At 32.2% G+C, this 22,500-nt stretch overlaps 1 protein-coding gene across 2 annotated transcripts in view; it reads right to left on the bottom strand.

The window, feature by feature from the left end:
• qtc (quick-to-court) overlaps window positions 1-22,500 on the bottom strand; it is a 468,283-nt gene that overhangs the window by 160,700 nt on the left and 285,083 nt on the right. The window contains exon 1 of one of the 2 annotated variants that reach the window (XM_068358505.1): window positions 18,756-19,118. The exons of the other annotated variant lie outside the window; for it this stretch is intronic. Coding sequence (XP_068214606.1) covers window positions 18,756-18,783 — 28 coding nt within the window. The 5' untranslated portion in view covers window positions 18,784-19,118. Of the gene's footprint in view, window positions 1-18,755; window positions 19,119-22,500 lie in introns of those variants that run through there. 2 annotated transcript variants of the gene reach the window in all.

The raw sequence follows: 22,500 nt of genomic DNA, 5'->3' as shown, positions 1-22,500 counted from the left end.
TTTGAATCTGTCAAATTATTTTCCAAGAGACCTGGTCAAACCATTTTCAGAAACAGTACAGTGAAATAATTTTCGGAGAAAGTTTGTCAGAGTTCAGATTATTTTCTAAGGGTTTGGTCAAATATCCAAAAGTCATTTCTTAAATAAACTTTGTTTTCTTTTTTAACGAAAAGATATTCTTTATAAAGCTCTGCTAAAAATATTTATATGAGAAGTGTATCGAAATATTTTACCCAAAGTTTTGTTTAAAGCTTTTTCAGGTTGTTATTTGCAATGACATGTAATGACATTCAATAGTCACTTTGATTTCTTTTTCCAAATAAATTTGCAAGTTAGATTAATTCGGAGCAAGATTGATTATATATCAAGGGTCCGCTTAAATGCTAACTTTAGAAACTAAATTACAAGAGATTACTATAATACTTATCATAGTTTGCATTTATACTAACAAAATATTAACAACCTTCAAGGTGATTCGCAACGCTACACCAAGGGAAATAACATCCGTTATGATTTTTTCCTGTTGATGGCCACTATTTACGTAATGCTCCATTTATAACCCCAAACATGCGGTCATTTGCTTTAAGAGAATAAGGTAACTGTAATATGAATTAAAAATTGCATAACTGGATGTATTTTCAAGTCTAATAAACGATAGAGGGGTATGATGGGAGAAAAGTGATAGATAGAAAAAAAAAAGAAAAAAAAATCCTCTTGAACTTCACAGACAATTACATTTCACATCAACAAACATATAAAAAAAAACATTATTCTAATCTGCCATCAAACCCGGCATTCTCAATGTAATCTAAAATACCAATTTTCTTGCCCACACCACTTGAAACACCATAAAGATGTCAGCGTCTCTCACAAACAAATTACCGAGAACCCGTATTTCAACCATAATTCATATCCGTCTCAAAATTCATCAAAGTTACTCGCAGGGATTTTCATTCCACGCCGAACCCACATTTAAACCATATTTCATAAATCATCTCAGAAATCGCAGCTACGAGGAGAGGTTTCGTTGTACCGAGAAAGCCATTAATTCGTGGATGTGGTTCGTAAAATATGACACAAGAGGAAGACAGCCGTTAATGGCCGTGTAAACAGGACGTAAACGCGAAGCCTACGTTTGTCTAAGTGCAGAGTAAATTTCACAGCGACTCCGGTGTCGTGCAATTTCATGAAACTGTAAAATTATAAAATTGCGGGTTTGATATGCATAAAATTAAAAAAATAGAATAATAATGAATTTCATGAGCATATTTGCTGAAGTTAAGGTGGAACTGAATAAAAGAATATGAACGCAAACCAGAGATTAAAAGTGTTTCTTGGTTAAACTTCGTGACACTGAGGTTAAAATCAAATAGATATTGAATAAAAGGATTAAGAGTGAATTCATTTGTAAAACAATAGCATTAGGAGAAATCCTTATGAATAGAATAAATTCCAAAGAATTTAATATGGTTTGAAACTTTCAAAGGGCAAGTCTGATACAAAAACTTTATTATCATTATTACCAATAATATTCATAATGGAACATTTATTAAAGTGACACAATTCGATATAGCCCACAGAACAGAATCCAACTTGATAGAAAAATGAAAAAAGAATAAGAGTAAAGAAAAAGATTTTGTATATAAATTGGTAACCAAGAGTGCTCGCCAATAATATAAAATAAAGGAATACAAACATAATAATGTAAACGAGTTACGACTTAGAGACCCATGGTTTGAAAATAGTTTTATACATCGTCGTGTAACTAGGTACAACACACAATATAACCAAGTAGCTAAAAATAACGGCAGATATTACAGGAAAGAAACCAGAATGGAATTGAAAGTCGGGTCTTGGCAAAAATATTGTTCCCCCAGCTTTTCACTTCCTGGCCTCGGACACACACATAATATATATATATATATATATATATATATATCTGTGTGCGTGTGTGTACGGTACGTACTATATATTATAACTTCCCATGCATGTAAGATGAGGTTTTTCTTATGAAATATGAAAAGTAATATTAATCCCTTTTAAGCACATAAAAACTGAAGAGAAATGTTAATGGTACCTTCAAAAATTTGATAAATCATTTTATGTAGAGTACATTTCAATACTTACTACGCTACATTTAGGCTATACACATAGGTCTTCATACGCACGTACCCATATACATACATACATACATATACTGTATATATACATTATATATATGTGTGTGTATATATACACATACATATATATATTACTAGCTAAGCTACAGCCATAATTATAAAAGGAAGATGCTATAAGCCCAAGGGCTCCAGCAGGGAAACTAGCCCAGTGGAGAAAAGAAAGACGGAAACAGAATAGTGTGATTGAGTGCGCCCGAGTGTGCCCTCAAGCGTGTGTGTGTACATATGTATGTATATTTACATACATACACTGGATATATATTACATATACTGGATATAAATTATATGGAGATTGACTTTGCTACGGACTCTCCAAGGGGGAAACCAGTCATTAGAGAAAGAGAGAGAGAGAGAGAGAGAGAGAGAGAGAGAGAGAGAGAGAGAGAGCAAAATTATTCATATACTTTACAAAGTAAGCTGAACGCAGTATGTATTATTCAGACTACACCCACCAGTTTCCTAAACTCCACCTCTTCAAATCACGGCTCCAACCCCTACCCCACCCCTAGCAGACACCCCCCCCCCACCCCCTTATCGTGAGTCATTCCGTCTGCTGTACCCACAATGCTTGACAAGAATGAGAAACAATCAGACCGTAACGAACCGAGAGATGATGAAAGTTGCGATTAGCGTATCTTCACTTTTTAAGAGATATTTCCAGCGTTTTTGATACATTTAGGGTTATTCTATTTATCAGCAACTTCATTTTGTTTCACCATATCAACTGGCTTAACTATTATATATTTTTTAAACTTCTAAATTTATCTCATACGTCTACGAATCACACAGAGCTCTTTATTAAGACCTATCGCATTATCTCTGATTTCAGTGCGCGCCTCACACCTGTATATATATATATATATATATACATATATATATATATATATATAAAGAGAGAGAGAGAGAGAGAGAGAGAGAGAGAGAGAGAGAGAGAGTTGGGGGGCGTAACAACGAATTTCTGGTACTATATCTTCTTTAATCCTCGATCCGATCTGGCTTCTTCTTCACGTTTTTCGTTTTGATTTCCGGGATACATTAATCCTCGTTCATTTTTACTGACACCTCTATAATCTCAATCTGGTCTTTTCATTCATGATACATTTCATTATAGAATTGTACTTAACGTTATAACCTTTCTCCTTACCTTCAAACTTTCTCTTCTTCCTGAGATTATCTCGAGAGGAATGCGCAGCTCTTATTATTCCAGTAACGTCCTAAATACAAAGAAAAATCATCTATTTCACCACAAATACATTTCATACCATCTGTATTCTCATCTCGCACCTCTACAATCTCATTCCTCCCTTTTCTCACCTCACGCCATCGACGGAAGGACGGGCCACCCCAAACCAAGCTTACCGCTCTGTCTCCTCTACTTTAAACCCTATGTTCTCCACCGCATAAATTGTACACCAAGTCATGAATGTCGCTGTTGTAACACCGTTCGTACGCTGGTATACCCTCCCTCCCAGCTGGATTACACGTATGTACTACGGGTGGGAAGAACCAGAAATAGAGGGAAAGTCCCGTTTTCGCAATCATCTTGCAATGCAGAAAACGAGTTGTGGGTGTATTGGCAGCAACTGATAACGGGGATGATTATGGCAATGCATAAGGGTCGTATAATGAAGATTTTCCATTAAAAAGACAAAGATCAGTTTATCAATGCTATCAAAATATAACTATCATTTAACTTTCGGTCAAAGGCATATACTTGCGCAATATCTAATCAAGATGAAAATATTAAAAATTGAGGGTAAAGGCGCTTATCTGACCACAGCATAGACTGAAGGATCTTCAACTGAATAACATGGACAAAAACAACGTTATCTTTAATTCATAAAATGTATGACCGCCTGGCCTTACAGAGAGAGAGAGAGAGAGAGAGAGAGAGAGAGAGAGGAGGGGAAGTTAATCTATATGACTGTGTTGTGGAACAAAAAGGTAACACTGAGGTAGCTAGGTATCTTTAATTCATAAAATGTATGACCGTCAGTCGTCAGAGAGAGAGAGAGAGAGAGAGAGAGAGAGAGAGAGAGAGAGTTGGGAAATTAGCATATGAATAAAATATTCAGGCCAATGGAGAGTTGTTTACAGGCATGCAGTACACTACCAGTACACACTACACTACTTTAATGTACCACTGTATCAGTTCGTCATTCATGTACTATATACTACAGTACTTACCGTAGTAGGTAAGACTGCGTTTTCCATAATTATGTATAGATTTACAATGTTAAAAAAATGTATGTGGTTTTCATAAAATAAGTGTTATGTCAATAAATAAAAATTATTTCCATTAATAAGATATCTAAAAGAAATAATTATCTAATGGCAAGAAATAATTATGTGAAATCCAAAAAATGGATATGAAATTAGTTTCTTTTACGGAGTTATATATACTGTATATATTAAGAAACGTAAAAGCCCACTAGGGTGGAAAACGTATGCCATTGTATCGTTTATTTATTGACTTATATTTTTTTTCAGTTTCTTGCCATCAAAATCAATATGTTTTTCACATAGTATTGAGTACCTACATCTGTTTTATTTCATTCCAAGGTGATGGTCTTTTCCTGAATTCTATATGCATGTCTGAAGAGATGTATCAGCTACCAATTTTTCTATTTTACTGGTTTTGGAACTCCTTTCCTTCCCCTTTGTTTCAGATCTATGGTCTTGACCAAGAATAAATGTTATAATCATTGTCATCTGACTTAGTTTTTTATACAGTTGGAAGACAAGTGTTTTCCTAAACGTAAGTTATAAAAATCTGTAAACAAGTATGCGTATTTAAAGCGATGATTTTCATAAGAAAAGAGAGAGGTTGCCATTTGAAGCTTTTAGAAATTTCTACTAAGCACATTAACCTCTTTCCCGGTTACATGATTGTTCGTATTATATTTACTTGATTGTATGATTATACTTTCCCAACCTTTTATATAAAATTTATTTACCAAATATTGTTGAATCTGAGTCATATTTGAAAAGTGGTTTACTTTGTATTACCTATATAAACAGATATATTTATAAAATGTTTGATTTTTTTTTTTGCTAACTGTTTGTTTCATTCTTCGCTCATGGATTCAATTTCCCGGTCTTAGATATCAGCTTGGCTTCTGTTTCAGTATTTCCAGTAGATGGCTTTAGTTAGCTATCAAAATCTTACCTCTTTTGTCATTTTACAATACTGACGAAAATGTAAGCTATAAAACAAATATTTTCCACTATGAAAAATATAAATTTTATTCAGTCAAAAATGCTCCTTTTAGAATTCTAACTTTTCAGCAAATACAAAATTTATACGGATTACCAGCCCCCTTGAATGCTGTTCATTCTTTCTTTCTCCTTCTCTTTCCCAGTCTGCAATCCTTTTATTTTTATAAAATGAGACTGTTGCACATTCAAGCTGGTTTGGGCGCATTGATGTCCGTGCACTTCTACCCTTTGACATTATAAGATATAGAAAACATTACCTGGATTCTTCCATCTTGGCGCAAAGAGAGAGAGAGAGAGAGAGAGAGAGAGAGAGAGAGAGAGAGAGAGAGAGAGAGGAGAGAGAGAAGAGAGAGAGAGTACTTTAAAAGTTTTCAGCATTTAACGCGACTAATAATAAGAATCATAGTAACTGAATGATTTTTATCTGATAAGTATCTGAATAAAATATGTTGTAAACAAGAATTTAAAAAGAACATTTCTAAAAAAAAAAATATCTGTAAGGAAAATCACTGGCAATCCAAATGGGGTCAATTGGCGAAGGAGCAATTGATATGTTTTCTTGATCGGCCTTACGTTACTAACAGTAAATAAATACATGAATATTTAGATAAATGTATTTAAAAAAAATGAACAAGCAAAGTAGTATTGTGGGTGAAACAGGAAGGCCTTTTCTACGTTCAGCTTTACATACACGAAAACTGTTGGTAGCGACCCCTATGGCCCCAAAACTAGGCTTTATTAAAGCGGCTGAGATGACAAATCGCTCGATAAGAAAGGAACGATGCCACATATGCTTTTGTAACTTGAAGTTTAAAGTTCAGTCCTCTGTTGGACCTGGAGCTTTACATGAATTTTAAGTATAAACATAGTATCAATGTGAGGCTTTATAAGATGATACTTTTCAAGTGTAGGCGTATAAAACTATTTTATAGCGAGACCTCGTGACACTTACCCCTCGTAAAGTTGATGTGGACATGTTTCAAGCAGCTCTGCACGTATAGTCCAGTCAACTTTTGTGTTTGATAGATTATATATATATATATATATATATATATATATATATATATATATATATACATACATACATATATATATATATATATACATATATATATATATGTATATATATATATATATATATATATATATATATATATCTATATATAAACTTTTGTGTTTAATAGATATTATATATATATATATATATATATATATACTTATCTTTGCAGAAAAAAATACTATTCACACAACTTTAACTTTTGAAGTCAACACCCCATTATGTTAATATGATATTTTAGTCTTGTAATAATTCATGCGAAATCATACCGTTATCTTTCATGTAAATGCAACGAGAAACATTACGCAACCACCATCTTGTTTTCTTCTGTTATCAGTAAAGCTAGCACATTCTTACAGTATACGAGACTATGCATGCGGAAAATGAGCTAATCTGGTGTTTTATGCTTACATGAATTCATTGCAGACGATTACATGGACGAACTTCAAACACCAGTCGAGAACCCACTAACGTATCAAGTTATTAAGAATGCGATTTTAGGGTTCTTTACGTCGATATTTCTTTCTTCCTTTGAACAAGAATGCGTTTAGCGTCGGATTCACTCCTAAACTATTTAATAAAGGATATAGCTCTTTTGAAAAAGAAAATATATTTTTTTTTATATATGATTTGTTACAATAGTGGGGGAAAAGGACACATACAAAGCTAAACCCCAATCTTCTTCCGCCAGTCTTATCGAATCAAAATTACATCGCAGAAAAGCAATCTGTCGACCACTAAACCGCAAATACTTCAAATCTGAAAATCTGCACCAAGGTCACGATGGCAGCTTAAACTAATCGCTGCTTTTCCATTATCCAGGCAGTGTCCTCAACATCATCGTGGAAAGTCAGCTTTTACATCACATATTAGGATATTTCAAGAACGTAACAAAATTATAAATGTATTTCACTGATGATGAACATCTTGTGAAATCCAAGACAATAGGAAAACACGTATTTAACTTCACTGATAATGAACATTACTTTCAACAACCATCGTGTTGACAAAAAAAAAAAAAGTAAACCATATTGATACACGAAGTTTCACATAATCACAAGAACTGGAGTGGTAAAGGGATTATCTGCACCAATGAAGGATACTTCATGAAGTCTGTACCAACCGTGTGTCACACGATCGTACATGAATTATTTTGTATATATTATGCTTGTATCTGCGCTCTTCCCTCGCACTAAAAAGAACCAGAATAAACATGTCTGTGTGTTTCCTCTCTAACATTGTCTGTTTCTTGAACATGAAAATTCCTGTTGCCTTGAGGATTTGTATATAAAGGAGAGTGTTCTTTAATAAAGTTACTCAGTTGATTGCATCTTGCCTTTGAGTCATAACCTTGCTCTCGGTCGTCACATTGGTGACCCCGGAGTGATCAATGTGACGGCCGAGAGCAAGGTTATGACTCAAAGGCAGGATACAATCAACTGAGTAACTTTATTAAAGAACACTCTCCTTTATATACAAAACCTCAAGGCAACAGGAATTTTGAGGTTCGAGAAACAGATAATGTTAGAGAGGAAACACGCAGACATGTTTATTCTGGTTCTTTTTAGTGCGAGGGAAGAGCGCAGATACAAGCATAATATATACAAAATAATTCATGTACGATCGTGTGACACACGGTTGGTACAAGTCCCACATTTTTATTACTGACATGATAGGGAAGTCATGATTGAGATTATATGGACAATTGAGCCATTATTTTAGGGATGGCAGTGAAGATGAAGAAGTACAAATGACTTAAAACTCATTGAAGAGAGCATTGAAGATACATCAATGATCATGATAAGAGTTTTTAACATCAAAGAAAATGCAACTATCTAGGGTAATTCATATCACAATTCTCAGAACATCAAGACATTCGTTAATCTGAACGTTATAGCTTAAGAGTTTTCTGGAGCCGGATCCAGATCATCTCCAAAATTAATTGGGGTCGTCCATGAACTAAGATCTATCTGTGGTGAAAATTGTGTCAAAATCCGTCCAGCAGTTTTGATGTTATATTTAAAATGGCGGAAAATGCAAATCTAGATCTAAAATCCAGATCCCGATCCAGATAATCTCCAAACTTCTGAGAAATCTAAATCATCGTAACCGTGAGAACATTAAGGGGTCAAAGCATTTACGATCTATAACCGATGAAGGGAATTCCTTCGAATTCCCGAGAGCATTTAGGCTTCTATCAACTATTACCTGAAGGTGAGTGGCTCGCTGGAGAATCTGTCAGAATGAATGATTATAATTGTGTTGGAACTTCGATCGCTTTCAACAACAGAAATAAATACACTTTCTTTCTTACTCCGCTTTCTAAATTTAGCCATTCCAAGTGAAACGCATTTAAATGACAAATGTTTTCCAGGAATTTTATTCATAATGGAATTTCCTTGCATGACACAACTTCTTTTGAAATATTATCGCATTACGGCTAAATTTTCCTCCGTTTTCACACATCATACATTTTATTTTTCATTTTAATAAAGTGATGAAATGGAGTAAAATCTTTGTAGTGAAGCAGCAGTTTAATATATACTATACTAACTTCAACAGACCCGATATTTCTCTGAGTGACTGAACATTGAAAGAATTTTTTTTTTCATCTATGGCAAACATGTACACATTCACTATTCAATATCAATATTAATTTTTTCTTACGGAAACGGGAAAAAGTTTGCCGTATATTTGTCTAAACAACCCTTTCTTTAACAAGGGTATAATAAATTTAAGTCAATAAGCACTGACAAACAACATCGAAGTCTGACTTTTTTCAGGTTCCCAGGAATATAGAAACTGGCACAACCAGTTCTTTAAACACGGTACGTCACACTGACCTTTAAAAGGTCATGTGCAGGTACTCGATGAAGCTGGAATACATGTTTTTATTTCTTACTTTATTTCATAGTGATACACTAATCTTACCGTGCGCTTTCGGTTCTATGTTATACATATTGATTTTTCAATTTACAAATAGAGATATAATGAATGGCGAGCCAGATTTCACTCTATGGGACTAAAGTATAAAGTATCATAAAAGACAAAATAAATTTGCCATATTTCTCCTTCATACCATATTTCACGATTTATTTTTTTCTCTCCTTTATTCTTAATTTCTTCCAATGAAGAGACTGGTTCTCTCAGCAAACCTCATGTTACCTTAACTCTGAAGCTCAAGATAGAAGATCATGCCAAACGGCAACGAGATAGTAGCCACAAGCTGATAGCCTTCCTCTGGAGTTCTTGAAATTATAATATTACCGGAGGCAGAAACATTTAGAACTTGGGGGAAGACGTTGCGAGGAGAAATGGGGCTTTTAACGCAGACCAAACTGCCCGAGAGCGCCTTCAAGTAAATCTTCGTGTACAGAACCCCTGCTGCGTGGGAGGTGTTCTTTTCCTACCACGTAAGTTGAAAGCGATTTGTCATGCAGCTAGAGAAAGCGCTCAAACTACACAGATTTCAAGTATATATATATTTTCACCTATAAATCATAGAGCAAAGAGTAATAAAAATTATAGTGAATAATAGACGTGATGATTACATATATGTTGAAGACTTCATATCTGCTTATGCTTAATTTTTTTCTTAATGCCCTTTCATTTGTATAATGATTTAAATACCTTTTCTCAAAGTGAATGTTTTAGTCATGAAATACAAATGTAGAGAGGAAATTATTAAAAGGTTTCCTAACGACGCAATTTCAATCAAATTACTAGACTGTAAATAAAAGAAGAAAAAAAATTGAAGAATAGAAAGTTTAAGAGAGAGAGAGAGAGAGAGAGAGAGAGAGAGAGAGAGAGAGAGAGAGAGAGAGAGAGAGAGAGAGAGAGAGAGAGAGAGAGAGAGAGAGTATTTGGATCACCAAAGGAGAGCATACTCATCTAATATTCTCATTGGCCTTCTTTTGTAGCATTTCTAAAACATTGAACTAGATACGGGAAGGAAGAGGTAAAGTAACAACCGCCACACCATAAAAAAACTTTGTATTATAGAAAAAAACAAATAGAAAGATCACTGAAGACATTTACGGATAAAAAATAATGAAGACAGAAGAAACCCTACTGAACATAATTGAAAACGCCAACAGCCTCTGCAACTATAGCAAGAGAATTACGTCTCCCAGACTTGTCCCACAAAAATGTCGCTGGAATATAAAAATGGAAATTTTCCTTCAATCACCCGCGAAAAATTGCAAATAAGGAGGTACCGGTAAAGGCTTCTTCTTCTTCTCGAGAAACGCTTCTCGTAAAAAAGAAGAAGAAAAAAAAAAAAAAACACTTTAATGCACTTCCTGTGTCACTTGACTTTGCATATCATATCTCGCCTTTAGCACTTTGGACACTTCCACTCCCACCTACACCCCCCTCTCTCCCTCCTCCGTCTCGTGCGAGATAGCTTTTTTCATTTAAGCAAAGTTTACGCACCGTGTCTTTTAGGCAGCATTCTTGGGTATTTCTGGTTTCTAAAAGCCTCATTTTTGCCTTCAGGAAGAAAAATGTCGGCTTTTGCCCATATTGAAGTTTTTACCTTAATTTATACATAAGATACATGTTCTTCATACATACCCAATAATATATACTAACATCCAATCCATTTTTCCTAATAGGTCACTTTTATATGTATACAGTATATATATATATATATATATATATATATATATATATATATATATATATATATATGTGTGTGTGTGTGTGTGTGTGTGTGTGCGTGTATTTTCATAAATCAAATAAAAAATACTGTCCAATGTTGAAATCACTTAATCTTGGGAATATTTGGAATATTTCCAGACCATAAGTTCAAAGCAAGGCTAGGAGATATATATATATATATATATATATATATATATATATATATATATATATATATATATATATATATATATATATATATATATAGACTTAGATATGTAATCATCAATCCCGAATACATTGGTAAAAAAAAGAAAACTGAATTGCCACTCCCTTTGTGAAAAGGCGGGTAAATTAGAAAAAAATGTTTACGGATCATAATTGTACTCCGAAGCCCTCAAGCGAAAATCTTTATTACGCATTTGAATAAACCTCACTAAAGCGCGTTGCATGTTGTAGCTATATTGATGCATCATTTGCATGGGGAAAAAAATATCATGAACGCTTTTTTGGGAATGAGTTGGATTTGTGAAAAACAAATAGACTATATTACAAAGGGAGGTAAAATGGAAATAATTTTTTTTTTTTTTGGCTATAACATTTTAATGAAATTCACATGGGATGAAAATTGGTACTTTTTATGAGTATACGGAACGTGCAAACATAATACGAATAAAAGAACATTTAAATAAATTTGAAATGACATCAGATTGATATTAATGGAAGCAAATGTAAATGTTTTATGATAAAAACAAAAATAGAATACAATTAAATTTATGTAATAATATTTACACGCATGCATACATAGCAATGAAAACTTTTATGGATATTGAAACCGGTCCCCAAACTAAGAAAAAAAAATCCCCTTTAGCTTAGAACATAAGATTTTCAAGTTAAAAAAATACAGAGATCGAAAGAAAAAGAAAATCACAAAAGCGTAGTTTTGTAGTTTTAACTCTCTAAACATTTTTAAGCTTTACTGATCTCATGTTAGGCCAAAAAGGCGAAGGAAAAATGCCTTTTCAGTAAAAAATATGCAATCCTATCAATTGTAATTCTACTATCCAAGCCACCCATGAATATAACTGCATCACTCTGAATGCATATGAAACAATCCCGCTAAAATATCAAAAGCATGCAAAAACTAAAATTTTTTATATTTTTCATGCATATGGAACACAAAGGTTATATTGTGAAAATTAGAAACATTTAATAAAAAAACCAAGAAACATTAGCCAACAAAGAGAAAGCTGCAGAGAGTCACATGTCAAGATAATAAACAAGAAATGTTAATCAAATAGATCGGTAGTATGTGAATTATACTACCCATATACAATTTTGATTAAACCCAATCATCTTTTTTTTAAAGAATTAAACATACACAGGAATAAATACAGAAGTATCTTACGTTGAAAGGATATGATAATTTACAATACCTAACAACTAGCTTAGGTAGTTAAAACAAACAAGAGATTTAGCAAAATATGACAATAATCCGCCTAAAAGGGGTTATTTACCTTAAATGGTTATTCAAAACGAATTATATTACAATGAAACAAGTGGAATCATTGTAATATCTCAATCATAAAGAGAAATTTGTTTAGCTGTGTAAAAAAAAATGCAAAGCTACATTAAACCAGAGTGTCAAAATGATTTGTCTTCTTGTCACGTTTCAGACAACAACTTTCTTACACGTCTTTCCAATAGTTATAGATTTTGAACGCTGCTTGGAATATTCATTTTATGTTTTGTAAATGTTAAACCAAACACTTGCAGCCTTTAATAATGTTCTTGGACAAACAGTTCTTTATCGCTAGTAAATCCAGTATATAGTTGTTTCGTCAAGTAGACGAAAAAGAACAATATCTATTGTTTTATTTATATTTAAAAGATAATTATGCTATTAATTAATTATCACTACGCACACACACACACACACATATATATATATATATATATATATATATATATATATATATATATATATATATATATATATATATATATATATATATATATATATATATATATATATATATATATATATATATATATATATATATATATGTATATATATATATATATATATATATATATATATATATATATATATATATATATATATATATATACAAAACATTTACTACCACCTTCGTACTTTAAAGTTTCTGATAAGCCATCGATGTAGGTGTATGAAGCTTCTAGTGTTATGGAAGGTTTACTGTATAGATAGTTCATCCATGATTCAGGAGTTAATGTATGAATGAAGCAGTGACACTAGCGTTTTTTTTTTTTTTTTTTTTTTAGTAGTCATTTTTTTGTTAAGTGTAAGGATTAATACTGAAAAACATATAAGCGCATATATATGTGTGCGAGTGAGCAGGAACATGAGTCTATGAGAAATTAACAACGACGCAAATAAGTATGACACTATAACTAAAAGAAGACTCGGGTATGCATATTAAAGTGGACGCAAAATGTGCAAAGCAAAGAGATATATCCTGAGTAATCTAATCATCAAATAAATCGGTTCCGCCAATGACAAAAAATACGTTTTTCAAAATATATAACAAGTATCTCGGAAGACCTTCAAAGAACAAAAAACTCAATTTCAGAAACCGGTGAAGGAAAATATATTGTGAGGATTTACGACTACAATACGAGGACTGAAAATTTAACGAGAAAATTAATAAATGGTGTTCATAGAACTGTGTACTAAATGCTCATAGAGAGGTAATTACATGATTTTATGAATATTTGTATTCATAATAAGGATATTTACCGAAATCACCTTCCTCCAATCACGTTTCTTTTCATTTGGTGCCTCCATAGAAAACCTTGAGGAAAGTTATACCACCAATACAGAATCAACGAGTTTTTTGTATGTGTACGTGTGTTATGTTGCTTTGTATTCAGAAAAGCGAATGTAAGCAGAAACTTCATTAAAACATAGGAAATATAAAATCTTATTCATAGTTTTCGTATTTTGCATTCCCATGATATTGCACTGCGTATCTTTGCAGCTTTGAATAAAAGTTAAAACTTTTACCGTCTAATTAAAAATAACCTGTTTTATGCCTTGAATTTATAACGTTAATACCATTATCTTGGAGGGGATGGTTTCACAAGAGCTTATTTTACCTCAGTATCTTTACAACCTGCCAATCTAACAAAGGTTCCAGCCTAGCAAATAATAATAATAAACACCCACACATTATATATATATATATATATATATATATATATATATATATATATATATATACATATATATATATATATATATATATATATATATATATATATATATATATATATATATATATATATATGTTTATGGCAAATCAAAAAGCAAACTAATTTTCGAGAAGATACATAATTTCTAACACAATTATTTAAATTAATTGAAAAAAAAAATCTCATACAGAAAACAAGTATAGCATAATTATAATCTGCAAAAAAACACATGCTTTTGACCTTCTATATTCACATCAGGTTGGTAAAAAAGCTAAATTAGGATGTCAAATTATATCTTGATAAACCTAACCAAAAGTAAAGAACGATTAAATTATTCAATCATCAAAGGCACCTACTTATCTATTATCATTCATAGGTTAAATAACATAAGAGAATCTAATACTATCACAAAAAGAAAAGAATATGGAAAAATTAGGAAGCTTGCAGAAAAAGAAATTAAGCATTCAACGAAAAATCTCGGCTCTTTTTTTTATCAACAAATAAAGCTTTATCAAGTAGCAACAGGCTTACTATCTAGAAATCACAATCTCTCTGAACAAGAATACGAAAAAGTTATCATTAGTATCGTAAATTATATGGCCACTGGTCAGAAATAATTAACTAAAACTAATATATCATAATTCGCTTGAGTAAACTAATACAGTATGCTATGACGGTCATCAAAATAAATTCTTATTAACCGATAAAGAGTCATGAAACTTTCTAATGAGGGATTTACAACAACAATAATTTATTACAAACAATGAAAATACAGCCTTCATGAAAACAACAGAGAAAATACTCCGAACAATAGGAATGTGATATTTGCTATAAGAACACCAAATACAGCAGTCACTAGGCAAGCGACCTTGACATTAAAACTAGAAATTCCGATCTAAAGAAAACTGACCTTGAAACCTGTGAATATATCATTCCAGATTATTCTAAAACCCCTTTGCATGACGGATAGTTAACACAAGGGATTTAACTTGAATAAAATATGAGTTTCTGCGCAAAACTAGACGTAGTTTGAAACAAAACGTAATTACTAGCCTCAGTGAATGACCTTTCCAATTACTGTACCTTACCAAGCTACGTGGCTTTCTTGGAATCTATAATTCAACAATACACTAAGTGTTTTGCTGGTGTCAAAAAGTATAAATGAGATAATGTCCATGCATAGAAGGCTATATAAAAACTGAAACCGACAATTTAGAAATCTTTAACTTGAAATATTAAATCGTTTACATTAAAATTTGATACTGACTTTTCCTCTATTAAAAAAAGTAATCCGGCAAGTCTTCTGAAAGCTCTGAAATATATTACCTCGTTAACACTCCTTAAACAGATTCAATAGCGAGCAAGACTCAGAAACTTTCCGCATCTACACTTTATTTTCACTGCTGGCCTACTTCCTTAAGTGACCTATACCTTAGAAGAGAATAAACACACACACACACACACACACACATATATATATATATATATATATATATATATATATATATATATATATATATATATATATATATATATATATATACACACGCAGTGGCCAGCATAGTGATGAAAATGGCAAAATCCCAGACATGACTAAAGACGTGTTTGAGGCCTTTGTCCTGCAGTGGACTAGAAAGGGTTGCATTTGTTGTTGATGTTGTGTGTATGTGATTGTGACTATATGTATCCATAAGTATAAGAATATAAATAAAGTTTAAGACTGTTAAGATAAATCGCGTAAGAAGGATTAAAAGGTGAAAAATGGGGCCACGTGTAAAATCGTTAAAAGGTTGGAGTACATAAAAGGGATGAATCAGACTGCCTGGAGATTGGTTGGTCAGGAGGGAGGAAGAGAGGTCGGCGAGTGTTTACCTCTCAAATGTTAAAAGAGGGAAGAGGAGAGGAACACCTAGGAAACGCTAGATAGACATCATGAAAGGAAGTTCCTCAATACCAAGAAAATGCGGAAGATCTTGTGATATAGAGTATAATATGCGTGTGGCATTAGGAACAACTGCTAAGCCTTCTGTCAAGGTGTTAAACGTTTGGGAAATTTTCTGTACCAGAGGTTCATCTAAAGTTCAGCAGTATACACAAACACACACACACACACATATATATATATATACTGTATATACGATATGCAAATGTGTGTACAGATATAATTACATTTATGTAGTACCCCTTTTTACATATCAAATAGGGAATACCGATCTAAATCTTGGTAGCCTATATATATATATATATATATATATATATATACTTATTTACAAGAAAACAGACCCCATCCGATGATGCGAACAGTCATAGATCACAGGGTTCAAACCACAAAGCAGATGGTGTTCCAGTTTTTCGACAAGACATAGAAACAAATACATAATAATCGAGATCTTTTATGGAGTCTTGAAAACGTAAACATCATCGTTTAAACAATATTATATTGGGCTGTATCTTCTGTTTCCGTCGAAAATATTGCTTAGGAAAGTAAGAACATTGGAGGATAAAATCCACGGAATAATATTGACAATGGCCGACAGCTGAGTGAATGAACTGAGTTTCTAAAAGATCATGAGAAGAATGTGCGATGACAGGAGCTTGTGTGACACCACTAAAATTGAGGATGCCATTAATTGAGAGGCATTGGATAATATGAATGAAATACGAATGAATGATTGGTTATTACCTGGTATCATAACAACGAGGGTCATTGATGCCGACTGGAGTATGTTAAATAACGAATTATTATAATCATTATTATCAATTGCCAAGTAACAACCCTAGCTTGAAAAGCAAGATGCTATAAGCCAGGGGCCCCAACAGGGCAAGTAGCCCTGTGAGGAAAGGAAACAAGGAAAGATAGAATATTTTAAGAACGGTAACATTGGAATAAATATCTCCTATCTAAACTATAAAAACTGTAACAAGAAAAGAGGAAGAGAAATAAAATAGAAGCCAGGCCTTCTTTTTTATAATAAAAAAAAAAAGATCAGAGGAATAAATAACGATAAAATCTAATATACCATTTAAAAACGAGTAAGTAGGCCAGCTTCCAATAGGAACTTACAAATGCCACTGGCATCTTAAAAAAAAAAAAAAGAGTCTCCTTCAAGAATCTTGGTGAGGATGTACCTGCTATCCTCATTACTCGCTCAAGAGAGGAATTGTTTTCTGATATCCACAAGACTGGGGACATTTAATCAGTAAATGCCTAATAGTCAGGGGAACCAAGCAATCATCACACAATGGCATTGGATGATAATGGTGAGGATGTTATCGGATATTAAATAGTAATCTTCTTACAAAAGCAGCAATGGATCTTGTATATAATTTAGTTTCCTTACTTGAGAAATGCATCAGATCCTGTTTATTATATTCAGTGAGCAAATGAGCAGGTTCCTCAAGATTCTTGCAAGGAATATTAAAAATCAATACGATTGAACTGTCTAAAAGGTCTTTACCTATTCATAAAACACACACACACATATATATATATATATATATATATATATATATATATATATATATATATATATATACATACATATATATCAATATAATGTGTGTATGAACGTATATATAAAAATACAATATATCCCTCTCTCTCTCTATATATATATATATATATATGTATATATATATAAAGATATGTGTGTAATTATCTAAACATATTCAACGTTACCCCCAACAGATATAACTTTAATACAATGACAGGAACCACACATTAAAGAAAAAGTAACAAAAGCACGCACAGTAAATGAAATGTCAAATCTTCAAAGTATAAAGTTTCAACACAAAGAAATTTCGAAAGAGAGAGAGAGAGAGAGAGAGAGAGAGAGAGAGAGAGAGAGAGAGAGAGAGAGAGAGAGAGAGAGAGAGAGAGATTAACTTATCAGGCTATTATCTACATAATAAGGGCAGACAATGGTTCTTCAGACAGATATAATAAAAAATGCGTTGGAACCTGTAACTCGTCGCAATATAGACATTGTGCCTAAAATACGTAAAGCTATGATTCGTGAAAAGTGCCTGCTTGACTACGAGAAACGTGCATTAAAATTCACGAAATCACTATTGAGGACTGTTACAACTTTTACTTCTCGTTGTTACTGGATTTTACGAAACCATATATATATATATATATATATATATATATATATATATATATATATATATATATATATATATATATATATATATATAGATAGATATATATATAGATATATATATATATATATCTATATATATATATATATCTATATATAAATATATATATATATAGTGGAAAAATGCTAAAATATATAACGTAACACTGCTAGCTTATCTTGATGGTTGAACCATTGCTTCTAATATACTTGATAACACTTGTTATCAAAATCATATTTCACAAACATGGTCATTCGCTCACTCCTGTAAGTACTCACCAAGTAATGCTGCTTCAGTAAGCTCCATTTTTGTCAATCGACAATTTCTAGTATATGAGAATTGTTTATTATCTTTGCGAAAATGTTTTCGATATTCGTTATCTTTCGCTTTGTGGATCACCAGAAAGTTTGTTAGTCTATTTCAGTGTTGCACAACGAACTGTCAATCACTATCGAACGGGACACTGACCAATCAGACAATAAAAATCGTAATTATATTGGGAAATATGTGCGCCAAAATATGCCACGTCCATCATGCCTGCGTCTCGCGCAGCGTCCCTTTACTTTCTTACACGGTGACTGGAGCCACACTGGCTGGCGGTTCGGTGACGGAGCTCTCGCGACTGCGAGCCAGTGGTTACGTTACGCCCCGGCGACCCCGCTGCAGTTTCGTCACGTCACGAGCGAAAGCTACTGGGTCAGGTGAGTTTCAGATGGATGTTTCAATACTCTTCGTACCTTCTCAGCACCTCAGCACATGAAAGAAGTGCATAACTTCACCGAGACGTGGTATGAAAGAGAACGCTTACTCAGAATAAAAAAAAAAAAATACTGTTTTTGCTACAGTATGGACTTGTAAAAACTGTAAGCTAGATGAGCTTGTTAGTTACATCCATTACAAACGAATTAAATATCCCATAAGAATACAATGCATATTATTAACAATCTTTTAGACCATAATGCAATCAATCTAATAGATTCACCAAGGAAAACATATTCGCACTTCCACAAAGATTTGCAGTCATTGATCTTTCAACGCAGCCTTTTCCTACCACGTTGCACGTATGACGTAGTAGACCTTTCCTAAGGCCACTCAACAAGCTTAATAGACACACATATTGTACACACAAGCGGCAAAGTAAGCATGAGCATATGACAGATATAAGCGGTAGAGAGGTGCAAACGATAAGGGCTCCTTGCTGAAAGTTGTTCTCTTCTTTTTATTGAGATAACCGTATCAGAAGTAGAAACTTGCTTCATACATATGTAGAAAAAGAATATATACTGTAATGTATATATAAAAAATTTCAGAAAAAAGTATCTATATATGTATGTATACTGTATATATATATATATATATATATATATATATATATATATATATATATATATATATATATACATATGCAGAAAAAGAATAAATATATTGTATAAATGTAAATTTTCAGAAAAAGTATATATATATATATATATATATATATATATATATATAAATATACATATATATATATATATATATATATATATATATATATATATATATATATATATATATACACACACACACATATATATATATATATATATATATATATATATATATATATGTAATGTATATATATACATATTCATATATATATATATATATATATATATATATATATATATATATACATATATATCCAGAAAAATAATATATATAGTTTATACATAAAAATTTTCAGAATATATATACAGTATATGTGCTATTCGTCCCTGTTGGGGCCCTTGGGGTTATAGCATTTGCTTTTCCAACTAGGGTTGTAGCCTAGCTTGTAATATATATATATATATATATATATATATATATATATATATATATATATATATATATATATATATATGAGAGAGAGAGAGAGAGAGAGAGAGAGAGAGAGAGAGAGAGAGAGAGAGAGAGAGAGAGAGAGAGAGAGAGAGAGAGAGAACAGATAAATGGTTTATTACATTTTATGTAAATATTACCTCATCAACGCCTTCCCATTTTTAACTACGATATGGTTTTCCGTGTGAAAACATGTTTTCCTTCCTGCTCTTTTTCCACCCCTAGCTACGAATTAGAAGAGTTGACTGAAAATTCAGGTTCATGTTCCACTTTTTAGACGAAATTTAGAACCAAAAATAAAATAAACACATGCACAGAGAGAGAGAGAGAGAGAGAGAGAGAGAGAGAGAGAGAGAGAGAGAGAGAGAGAGAGAGAGAGAGAGAGAGAGTGTGTCATTGCGTCTTTAGAAGATAATTTTCTTTTTCCGTGTACTTTCCTGGTAGCTAATGAACTTGAGTACTGGCTCGTGCAAAGTTCTTGATAAGATTTCACTACTTACTCTGTACATTTTCAAACCATAGCTGCTAAACGATATGCAAATAGCGTTTCTATTCAAAACTACCCCATTATTGTCTGTATATACTTATTTTACTGTAAAAGCGTTAGGCCTTCTTCATTAAAACCCTTCTGCTCTAAAACGCCCAGATCTAAAAAGTTACTTTGAAAAAGCCATCAGCAGCTAAAAGGTTAGTGACAAAGTCTATTTCATAAGACTAAAAGCATAGTCGAGACAGGAGTTTCAGAGGATGTGTAACATAAGCTAGGTCAAAGAAATGTCGTGATGACACAGCCAATAGTAAGTGGAGCATCCCCGTTCTTTTCTATTTCAGTTGACTAAATCTTTATTCTTTTTATTCCCCAGTGACATGTAAATTCACCTCTTTCCCCAAATCATCGGGGCTTCTGGTTCTATTTCGTCTAAACTAAACGCAACAGCCATCAATTATGAACAGATAAATGAGTGTCCAATGTAATACTCACTTAAATACCCGAATTATAAATGAGCATAATTTTGTTAAAGTGTTTAAGTATATTTACAAGAATAAAGTAAATCATACGAAAACGGTAATGGAAGTCTGTCAGTATAAGCATCACTAAAAAACGAAAATAATAAGATAGAAACCAAGGAAATACACGTATCTCTTGTTGCCTTTTACAGTTTTGTATTCTTCTTCGTGTTTTCATTGTGCTAAAATTAACTTCCGTTTAGTAGCATTTGTGTTGGGCTTTATTTTTTCTTCACATTGGTCGAAAGCCAATCCTCGTATTGCATTAAACTTCTATTTAATGAATCAAACTTCCTTTCTTTATTCAATAAAATTTCGGCTGCTTATTATTCAATCTTCACCAACTTCGTATTTTATATACTTCGTAATTCATAAAATTTGCTATTGTTCTAAAAACTTAGTCGTCGCTCTTTATACACCTATTCGTCGAGCTCTATTTACATCGTCTCTTTTTATTTTCACCATATCCGACATTTTCCATTTACTGTGTATTCGTATTTTGCTTGTTTTATTTCATATTGAATTACTTCTACAAAAGTTATCAAAGGTTATCTTAAATATTTTTGTCAAGGCGTTCTTCTGGAAGAAGACTGACGAATATTTAAAAAAAATATATAAATATATATTTAATATAACGTAATATTTCAGTAGTTAAACGATTACATAATGCAAACCAGTTTGAAAGTATCAAGTATTCAACTGGAAAGATAGTTAAAATTTACGCAATTATTATTTATACGCCACACGTTATTATTTTCTATTAATTCGTATAAATTCTGAGAGAGAGAGAGAGAGAGAGAGAGAGAGAGAGAGAGAGAGAGAGAGAGAGAGAGAGAGAGAGAGAGAGAGAGAGAGAGAGAGTTATTAATAGTGATTAACAGAAAGAGGAAAACAATGAAACTCGTTTTTCGGATAAATGTACTTCCTCATGAAAAATAAATATCTATGTCCTATGTTATACATGATTTTTAATATTCATGTTTTACACTAAATTTTATTTACAGCAACTTGCATTTCATCTATATTCATTTAGTAACCATAGGTGGTTAGCGAAAAAAAAAACCTAAACGATGGCATAGGGCGAAACATTATTCAAACTTTTTACACACTTTTATACACACACATTATATACATATACATATATATACATATATA

This window comes from Palaemon carinicauda, chromosome 2, assembly GCF_036898095.1.
Source record: "Palaemon carinicauda isolate YSFRI2023 chromosome 2, ASM3689809v2, whole genome shotgun sequence".
NCBI classification, from domain to species: Eukaryota; Metazoa; Arthropoda; class Malacostraca; order Decapoda; family Palaemonidae; genus Palaemon; species Palaemon carinicauda.
The sequence above is the reverse complement of the archived record's forward strand: the minus strand, read 5'-3'. Positions and strand labels throughout refer to the sequence as shown.